The sequence below is a fragment of the Cannabis sativa genome, chromosome 8, assembly GCF_029168945.1.
Source record: "Cannabis sativa cultivar Pink pepper isolate KNU-18-1 chromosome 8, ASM2916894v1, whole genome shotgun sequence".
Classification (NCBI taxonomy): domain Eukaryota; kingdom Viridiplantae; phylum Streptophyta; class Magnoliopsida; order Rosales; family Cannabaceae; genus Cannabis; species Cannabis sativa.
In genome coordinates, this window is record NC_083608.1 from 28,368,117 (window position 1) to 28,378,984 (window position 10,868).

At 33.7% G+C, this 10,868-nt stretch overlaps 1 protein-coding gene across 1 annotated transcript; it reads left to right on the plus strand.

The window, feature by feature from the left end:
- The first annotated feature begins 201 nt into the window (after positions 1-201).
- On the plus strand, positions 202-5,581 carry LOC115699301 (endoglucanase 10). The gene is made up of 8 exons (XM_061102692.1): positions 202-464; positions 1,881-1,964; positions 2,359-2,613; positions 2,763-3,046; positions 3,273-3,710; positions 3,996-4,137; positions 4,610-4,776; positions 4,863-5,581. Exons 3-8 carry the CDS (start codon positions 2,400-2,402, stop codon positions 5,193-5,195), a joined length of 1,578 nt encoding a protein of 525 aa, XP_060958675.1. The 5' UTR covers positions 202-464; positions 1,881-1,964; positions 2,359-2,399; the 3' UTR covers positions 5,196-5,581.
- Positions 5,582-10,868: the final 5,287 nt, after the last annotated feature.

The following is a 10,868-nucleotide window of genomic DNA, read 5'->3' on the forward strand; positions in this document are numbered from 1 at the left end:
TAAAATGTATGTAAAAATTAATTATTTTATTTAACTTTTGAATAACTTAATATTATTATTATTATTATTTAATAGTGAGTCAATTTTTAGGTGTAAATAATAATAGTGGGTTAATGAGTAACACAAGCTGTAAATGAAAGAACCAGATCTGGAATTAACCGTGTGTATGTGTTGAGGGCTGATTTGGGCCGTTGATTAGATGGAAGTTAATTGAATGGGACCGTTGAACTCGCCACCGACAGCTGTTGAATGAGAGTGACCGTAGATCTTCTCCTTCTCTGTCCTCTCTTTCCCTTCCTTCCTTTCCACCATTCTTCAAAGACACTACCATTCTCACCTCATAACACCATTTCTCTCTGCGACCGCTCTAACTCGGCTGACTCCCCGACATTCCCAACTCCCCAGTCCACGGACTCTAACTCCGAGATCTCCATCTCCTTTCATGTTCGTTGTCATCACCATAAGGTACCATTTTCTTTTAATGATCTGAATTTTGGTTTAACTGTGAATTTTTGTCTAATCTTTGGAGAATGTGTGTTTAGGGAATTTTGTTTTGGTGTTTGATATATTGAATGCTGCTGCTTCGTCATAGTAACTAGTAATTTGGCCGTTTGTCTTTCTCTTTCTCATTCATGTGAGACATTTTAATCTGTTTTCGTTAGCTCTTAGTCTATTAAGTTTTATATTCTTTAGCATTGATCAATTCCTAACAAATTGATACATATTCATCCTGTGATATAAGATTTCGAAGAAGATCTGTGTTTATCTTTTGAAACATATTGGTGATCTTTACACATCACAAGAACGTTTAGAGTAATGCAGTTTAGTAATCAAGTACAGTGATGGATCACCCTGGCATTTTACAACTTTAAATCACTTAAGAATCAAACTGGCTAATTTTAATTAGGAGTGTCTTATGCATATCATAATTCATATGCTTGGAGATCAAGCACTGAAGCACATTGCATTACCCAGCATTTCAGCCGAGCATGTACACAAAGATCATCTTAGCTTGAAGGAAGAGTCAATTACAAACCTCAAGTCTAATGTATACAGTATACTCACAGTAGCCAACCAGGTTTCAGGTCACATATCTCATGAATTTTTCTAATGACCACTTTGGCTGCTGGGGTCACGTAAACATATATTTGATCATACACTAAAAGTTAGTGTTCTTCCTTACAATCAAAAGTTAAGCACCTTGAGTGAAATCCTATTCTTCTATTTTAGTGAAAGGTTTGGTTTTGGTTTTCTAAACACTTAGCCTTGTACTTTGGCGACCATACTTCAATATACAGCACTGCACTTTGCACTTTATAGTGAACCTGTCCATGTTTTTTCTTGTCTTTTTACTGTAGATGACTTCATGCCTTTATTTTATTCCTTGCAGAGTCTCAGTTTTCTGGCCTAATAATCATATATGATAGATTAACCATGGTGATCTTTAAATCACACTATTACAGCTTGTTAAAAGGAATTAGACTATCTATTGTTTGCTTCGCTTTTGTTTTAGTGTAATTGTGTTCATGCAATTATAGGCAAGAGCCATTTTAATGATTTATATAAATCATATGCTTATTTTGGTTTTTAATTTTAAGTAAAGTAACTAGGCGCAATTATAAGATGCTCATATATATTTTGTTTACATGTTGTTTCTGTATAACTATGATACTCGGTATTGCCTTTTGAAGGCATACGATGATCATTCGTTTAAGTTGAGCTGTGCGAAACTCTTTTAGAAACATTGACATCAACTTCAAATTATGAAATATGAAATGCAATAATGTGGAGTGGATGCACATTATATATAACTTACCTATATGGTAGTTGAAGTTCATTGTTTACGGCTTACCTCATGTTTTAATGTTTTTTTCTCAGCGGTCAGTGCAAGAAATGCCAATATTACCTAGCCTCACTTCGGTATAAATCAACATAACTTGGCTCCACTTTGGTAACTCCTTCGTGTAAGTTTATAATTTCTCTTTCCTTTGTTCTCTCCATACTATCATGTCTTTCATGAAGTGGTACGTATATACTTACTGTTCTTGATACGAGAATCTGACTGCCATCTCCTCCTTGAGAGAATCAAGCTTGTAGGAAAGGAAAAAAAAGAAAGAGGAGCATGTTTGAAACAAGGAAAACAAGAAGAAAGTACATAGATATTTAAAAAAAAATTAGAATAACCTTTATTATATTCAGTTATTGCTAATGCATTAATTTGAATTACTTTAATGCATTTTTGGCATTAACAAAAATTTAGATTGATATAAAATTTGTTATTTTTTGAAAAATTATTAAATAAAAATAATTTTGGACTCAGATCAATTAATCACATATTTTGTTTTGGTATGCTTTCAGATTGTCAATCAATCACGTATTTAATTTGTTAAAACTTAAAAATGGGAGAAAAATCTGGTTCGAAGGGATGGTGCGGTTGGTTACTCGCTTTTCTGATTCTTGCTCTGGTTGTGGGTGGCATTGTATTCACAATCATGAAGAAGAAATCTGGCAACTCTGATGGTATTGCACCAGTTCCTGGACCCCCTGGTGCCATTTCTAAGGACTATGCCGACGCCCTCAAAATCGCTATGCAATTCTTTGACATACAAAAATGTACTTTCTTTTCCTTTTTTTTTTTGTAACTTTTTATTTGGCATTATAAAATAGTTTGTGTAATTAAATAGAACGCTATTGTTTCAGAATATGGTATTTCGTTCATGAGCTGAGTGTTTTTTTTGTCTGTCTGTAATTTGATTGTGCAGCTGGCGAGTTGGTAGACAATAAGATATCATGGAGGGGTGATTCAGGTTTAAAAGATGGAAATGAAGCGAAAGTGGATCTATCAAAAGGGATGTATGATGCCGGAGATCACATGAAGTTTGGTTTTCCAATGGCGTTTACTGCCACTGTCTTGTCTTGGACGATTCTTGAGTATGGTGATCAAATGGATGCAGTGGATCAGTTGGAGCCAGCTCAAGACTCGCTCAAGTGGATCACTGACTACCTTATTAATGCTCACATTTCAGATAATGTCCTCATTGTCCAGGTTTCTAGTCTTTACTTAGTCTCATTGGTTCTTTAAGAAATTTAATTGCGGCCAAGTTTGTATTAGCTTGCCTGTGCTGGAATTTCTTGCTGTAAATTTTAATCTAGTTTTGTCTTATTCTTATTTTTCTTTAGTAGAAAAAAGTGGTTCTATATTGCGTGGGGGAGGATAATAGTGAGCAATTCTTGAATTTGTTTTCATTGTTGCAATTTGAATTTTGGTGTAGGTGGGTAATCCTGAAGCAGATCATAAGTGTTGGGAAAGGCCTGAAGACATGGTCGAGAAGAGGCCTCTCACACAGGTTAATTCAACCAGTCCAGGCTCAGATGTTGCAGGTGAAACTGCAGCAGCTTTGGCTTCAGCATCTCTAGTTTTCAAGAAAAGCAACCCAACATACTCGAGCAATCTTCTTAAGCATGCCAAGCAACTGTTTGCTTTTGCTGATAAATACAGAGGTTCTTACAGTGTAAGCATCCCAGAGGTCCAGACATATTACAATTCAACAGGATATGGAGATGAGCTCTTGTGGGCAGCAAGCTGGCTCTTTCATGCAACTGGGGACCATTCATACCTTGATTATGTGACTGGGGACAATGGGCAAGAATTTGCTAATTTTGGTAGTCCGACCTGGTTTAGTTGGGATAACAAGCTAGCAGGAGTCCAGGTAAAAATAGCGATAGTGTCAAAGCAACACTTTACTTGCCAGTGTCAAAACTTTACTTGCCAATGTCAAAATAACATAACTCGTTTTGATATAATTGAGCCGCAGGAGTAAGGGGTCCTTGTGCTGTTTTGTGTATGTTATTTAAAAATTCTGCCTATGGAGAAGGCATTTAGTACTGGAGTCCGAATTTAAAATAGTCATAACATAATATAACATAATTTATCTAAAGTACGTCTGCTGGATTTTTTCTGGAGCCAGTTTAAACAAATTCAAAATTTGGTGCAGGTTTTGTTATCTAGGATAAGCTTCTTTGGTGCCAAAGGTGCCTCAAACACTGGTGGCCTTCTGAAGTATAGGCAGACTGCTGAGGCTGTTATATGCGGGCTCTTACCGCACTCTCCAACTGCCACTGAAAGCAGAACAAAGAGTAAGATACCTTTTTTACTTATTTATGCTGGGTTAATTATGGAAACAAAGTCAACTACTCTTTGTATGCTATAACCCGCTAAACATGCTAATGACTTGCCAATCAAATTAGCTAGTAGCTATATATTTACAGTTGGCCATAAATATGTAAGAAGGTGGCATTCAGATGCAACACATTGATTACAGGATGGATCATGAAGTTGAAAGGATAACATGGCTAAATTTTGTGCTTTACTCTCCTTGTAAAATAACAAATGCATATTCTTATGCAACGTGCCAATCTATTTTGTGGAAGCTTCAAATAGCTAAGATGCCCAGAAGTACAAGATTTCTCCAATTCTACTTTAGAATATCTAGCTAACCAACTAGATGGTTTTGCATACTTTCTCTGGTCGTTCTTTAAGTACTTAACCTTGCACTGAAGTTTAGTACTATTTTATGATTCCGCTTTTAACCTTAGTCTTCATAATCAGGTGGTCTTATATGGGTCAGTGAATGGAATGCTCTACAGCATCCCGTTGCTTCAGCATTCTTGGCTGCTCTTTATAGCGATTACATGCTTACTTCTAGAACAGCAAAAATATCCTGTAATGGACGTTCTTTCTCACCAGCAGCTATTCGCAAATTTGTTAGATCACAGGTTTGCTTTCATTTTCTATCAAACAAACATATTCCTTTTTGTTTCGAAGTGCCTTACTTTTCCATATCTATTTCATTTTTCTCTAGGCTGATTATGTCCTGGGCGACAATCCTATGAAAATGAGCTTTCTTGTTGGCTACGGAGACAAGTTCTCTCAATTTGTACACCACAGAGGGGCTTCTATTCCTGCTGATGCAAAGACCGGATGCACTGATGGTTTCCAGTGGCTTGAATCAACTAGGCCCAACCCTAATGTAGCTGTTGGAGCACTTGTTGGTGGACCATTTCTCAATGAAACATTTATTGATTCCAGAAACAACTCCATGCAGACTGAGCCAAGCACATACAACAGTGCTGTAATTGTTGGTCTTCTATCAAGCTTGGTCACAACCTCCTCAGCAGTTCAATCCTTTACCTAAAGAGTTACTAAACTGTGAAACATGCCTGTAATATGTGTTGTATATCCATATGCTTGACTTGTTTTGTGAGAGCTTTAGCACAATAGTTGTTTTACATGTGAAATTATGTGGTAGCTTCTTGCTTCTGCTTCTGTGAGCTCCTATAGTCACATGTTTTGGTAGAGGGCAGGAGTGATTCTTTCTTAGAAGTAGTCTTAATGTGTCTTGTCATTATCAGTTTTTTCTTCTTCTTCTTCTTCTTCTATAATCACTATTATATTTGTGATTTCTTTCTAGTATTGTGCTTGTAATAGCGAATTTATTCTATGTATTTTGAGCACGTACTAGTTGTAATTCTATATTGTAAAATTCTCAACATTATTTACAAATTATTCATTATTTATTAACTTTCCCTTCGTTCTTTTTCTCCCTACTTTCTTTAATTTTCAATCTTTTTCCTTTTAAATTGAAAATTAAAAAGCAAAATCACCACTTAAATTTTAAATAAGTGTTGATTTTGAGAGTTAGCTCAACAACAAAATTAATGTTGCACTTTAAATTTTTTACACTAGGATTTGTCCCAATAAAAATTGCCACTCTATTTTATTACACAATTCTTCTTAAATAAATGGTAGTTTTCTCTTTGACCAACGATCTTGAATTTGAGTATGTTTTCAAAGATGTAATTCGGTAGAGTTTTGGCTAGACTAGTGTGGTCAAGAATCCACTCTTTTTGAATGTTGGGGTCTACTATTTATAGGCGGGAATTAGTGTCGCGCAATCTTCTTTCCCTTCTTGGATTAATCCATGTGGCTTTATTTTCCTATTTCCTTGCACGCCTTTTCTTCTACTATGCTTATCGAGCTCCGTCCTCCAAGCTGTGCCGAACTCAGCTATGCTATTATGCTTTTTCCTTCTTTTTTAAGTGTAACGACGTGTTTCTACTTTTCCTACCAATCACTTTATTAATTTTAATACTTTTATTAAGGTAAAATTACTTTTATACCTCTCATATTATTCTTATCCCTTACAATTGCCCATCGATTTTACAATTTCTGAGCTCTTGGCTGTTAAGTCTGAGCTCACATGTTGTGAAATCAGTTACCTAAAATTATTCCACACTTATCTTTTCAAGCCCCACAAATTTAATTCATTAATCATTTCAAACTACGAGAGTTTGTCTCGGCCTTTTCAATTTACCCTAATTTCATAATTTTAAATTTAAACTAATGGTATTTAATAAAAAAATAACTCACCAATTTTAGGAACTTCCCCGATATCTTAGCTTTTTTGCCTTTCTAATCAACTTCAGCCTTTTCCAATTCTTCTTTTCGGCTGTTTTTCCCTTTGCTTTTACCTAGTCCTTTCTTCCATCCCTATTTCTAGTCATGGCTTCTAAGAACACAAAAGGAGAATCAAAATCTGTTACCTAAAAGGCTTCACCCTTAACAGACCCGAGCTTCATGGCTGAATATTAAACTGTTAATGATGAAATTCGTGCAAAGTATCATGTTCTTGACGACGTCACTTTCTGGATGTTGAAAAAATTCAAATTGATCAAAGGCTTGGGAGACCTCGAGATTAGCAAGGGTGAAATTCTGGTCAGCAAGAAACATATGGAGTTACTGCGTTTTCCAATTCCTCAATTGTAGGCGTACATCCTTTCCTTCACTAAGATTTCCATGATTCAACTGCTTCCAAATTTTTTCATACTTGCTCTCTGTCCTCTTAAGAGAATATTTTTTTCTCACATATGAATTCTTTGCATGTTTTAGTAGAACCATAGGTACTTCTCGCTTCATCACATGGTACATCTCTTCTAAATGCCCTAATTACATGGTTAAGAGTCTACCAACTGTTGATTTTGTGGTACTAAATCAGGTATATAGTGAAAAATAATTTCTGATTATCATCGTACCACATTCTCAGGATCACTACATGTATATATATTAAATCTGAAATAAATAGACGAAAAAGAATAATTTACCTCTCGAAGTAAATCAGAGTATCCTCATTTCTTTTCGTAAGTTGTATCCTCAGGGTGATGATGAAGAACTCATACTGTGATCTTTTGAACCTTCCACCACACACACGGATTAATGTGGACTAATAGGATAAATTGTATATTGAGTTCTTGTTTTTGTCTCAACACATGAGCAAGAACTCTATGAGTGATGATGATGGAAAAAGGTTTAATCTGATTAATTCTTTTTTTGGTTTTCTCAAAACTTATACATATAGTTTTTTTAAGTTTTATACGGTATATAAAATAAAAACCAATAAAGATTTTATTAAAATAAATATTTGAATTTAAAAGAATAAAACAATAATGTTTAATTAATTGAATAAATATTTATAACTGAATCTGTTATAGATATTTATTTCATATAATCGATTGAGGAAATCTCTCAACCACTTGAAACAATATCTCAACCATCTGGAGAGAATCTTTCAACTACTTTGAGAGAATATCCCAACTACTATAAATATCTGTAAGTACTTTTCAAATTCAAATAAATATTTATCTTCTGAATTAATTAATTAATCTAAAAATAAATCCAGTGGGGACAAATCCTATCTTTAGGTGCCTATCACTGTGTCCTAACCTTATGAAAGTGGTGCCACCTCTGTCCTAACCAGACAGTGGTGGTATTTTTGTCTAGACAACTTTTATCTTTTCCCTAATTTATTTAATTAATAAATTTGAAAATAAATAATTACTATTTTGATAAATCAAAATATATTTTTTCCAAACATCAATATACAACTTTTATCCATACCCTTGATAATATTTCAAGGTGGCGATCTAGGGACCATGGACCTATAATACTAAACTCTAATAAACTAGATTATTTATTGAATATCCTCAACCAAATAATCTTGTTTATTAATGCTATAATTACTCAACTATAAATATGGAATTGAATTCTTAATAATTATAGAATTATATTTACTGAGTTTTACTGCAGTGTCCATTGATATAATTAATTCCAGTGATTAGTCCTCCTTGCGTCAATTTATAATTAGTTTTGGTTAAATTACTATTTTACCCTTCTAATTATTTCTTTATCCTTTAATACCGTTAATTCACTAGTGAAAGTATAATTTAGATCATATATAAATTTGTGCACAACTTTCCAGTTCTAGAATTAATATTTAAAGGGAACCAACATTCAATCTAATTAGAAAAGTCAATATTCTTTCTGTTGGGTTTTGTGCCCTAAATAAAACCCATTTCAATATAATCAGATTTAATTATTAATAAAGATCAGAAATAACATTTTATTTTGCATGGTTCACATGATTTATTTCATGATTATATACATATAATGTATGAATTCTATTTAATTCCAGAACATATGAATTTGTTAATGATTATAGTGTTGTCAGCACAGTAGAATATAATCTTAATTATATGTTCGAAAGTTTATTCCCTGATTTGTCAGTTCACTGGATTTAGACTGGTATGATATAATCAGCGATAGGTATTCTTACACCTTGGATAAGTGTTATGCCATTTCCAGGGCATTGACAAAGTTTACCAGCATTGGATGTATGGAGTATTCATCAGAAGGGACCGATATTGAACTTCGATTAGATTTGTTAAAATTTACCGTAATATCTATTCAATTCAATATCACCTGTTGATCTTAGATCAAATGATCTTAATCCTGATATGATTAGGTTCGATCTCAAGAGTATTATACATGTTCTTTGATTTGTTAGTTAAGCCTACTTTTGGGTCAGGGTGATACGTACATTTTGGGAACATGATAGTATAATTGAGTGGGAGCGGTAACATAAATATGGAGTCTATAACTTCTATAGGAATTTAGAAGTGAAACGATGATATCCTTCGAGCTTGGCTAAATAGAGATAAATGGTGGAGATCTCATTTCACTTCGCTGAAATATCATTTATACAGAGCTAAGTGTTTTAAGGATAAAATACATTGAAGGTGTAACGGTAATTTAGTTCCTATTCAATGTAGATCATCTATTAGAGGGTCATTGATCAAATTAGGATTATAACAATGGATAACTAATAGCGTATCTATATTGTGGAACATATAGAGCGTTCTATATGACTGAGAGTGCAATTCCAAGTTCTAAGTGTGGATTCAATAAGGAATTAATAAGTTAGGAAATTTACTTGGTAAATTCGGTTCGACTTATTGGAAGCTCGGTTATATAGGCCCATGGTCCACATACTAGTTGAGACCATACTGCTTGTAAGACTCAGTTAATTGATTTTAATTAATCAATTATAATTCTAAAGTTAGACTATGTCTACTTTATGAATTTTCACTAAGCAAGGGCGAAATTGTAAAGAAAATAGATTCTAGGTTTATTTATTAATTAAGAGACTTTATATGTCTAATTAATAAATATATTAAATGACAATATTATTTAATAATTAAGTTTTAGTTATTAAATAATTAGAATTGGTATTTAAATGGTTAAATTAGAAAATTGGCATTTTTGAGAAAATGGGATTGAAAAATGACAAAATGAGAAAATTGCAAAGTGAGGCCCATTATTCATAATATGGCCGGCCACTTTGTATAGGGTTTACCATTTATATTTTTCATTATTTTAATGCCATACAATTCTAACCTAAACCTAGATGACATTCTATAAATAGAAAGTGATGGCTTCAGGAAACTATGACTTGCATATTGTTTCTTTCAGAGAAAAACCTAGCCTCCTATTCTATTCATAGACGCCCCTCTTCTCTTCTTCTTCTTCTTCTCTTCAATTTCGAACCTTGAGTGATGAGTGAGTGCCCACACACATCAAGTGGTATCTCAATCATAGTGTGGAAGATTGTGTAGAATCCAATCAAGAAGGAGAATCAACATCAAAGGAAGGAGAGAAAGAGATCCAGGTTCAGATCTTGATTATGTTTTGCTACAGAAAGGAATCAAGGGCTAGAGATCTGAACGGAAAGAGCTATTATATTCTGCTGCACCCAATGTAAGGTTTTTTAAACTTTATATGTGTTTATTTCATTGTTTTAGAATTCATATTAGGATGTTAATGAAACATACATGGTAGTAAATCTAGATCCTGGTAAAATATTTCCAACAACTGGTATCAGAGCCATGGTAATGATTTACTTTCATGAAATATGAATTAAAACGATGATATGTGTTAATTTGGATGGTTTCATGTTGATCTGTGTGTTATATGATGATTGATTGATGCTTGTAAAATTTTATGAAAAATAATTGAATTTTCGATTCTGGAATTATTTTTATTGGATAGTTTGATTGTGGATGTGGAGTTTGGTGGTGGGTTACGACTAGGCTTCTCAGAGTTAAGTGGGAAAGCGAGTGAATGCGAGAGAAACCGAAATTCAGGAAGATTGAGAGAGAGAAAGAGAGAGAGTGAGAAAGAAAGGGAAAGCGAAAGCTGATGAAGATTGAGGGAGAGACAATAGGTTAATTTAGCTGTTGGGCTTCTCGACTTCTCAACTTCTCGGAGGTAGGTGGGAAGGAGAGAGAGCGCGGGGAAGAGAGAAAAACAAAGAGAGGGAAACTTTAATTAAAATGTATTTTGGGTATCTTGAAAAATTATAAGTATCAATTGGTACAAATTAGATTAGAATCTAAATTTTGATATGGGGTGTATTTTTAAGCAATATGAAATTGTCCTATCTTTTCTTATTAATCCCTATTCTACATGTGAACAA

Excerpts from the sequence above, each read along its gene's own strand:
- LOC115699301 (XM_061102692.1), top strand. The coding sequence starts at position 2,400 with ATGGGAGAAAAATCTGGTTCGAAGGGATGGTGCGGTTGGTTACTCGCT. Across the intron at positions 2,614-2,762 it reads ATTCTTTGACATACAAAAAT|CTGGCGAGTTGGTAGACAAT; the intron begins GTACTTTCTTTT and ends TTGATTGTGCAG. Across the intron at positions 4,777-4,862 it reads GCAAATTTGTTAGATCACAG|GCTGATTATGTCCTGGGCGA; the intron begins GTTTGCTTTCAT and ends ATTTTTCTCTAG.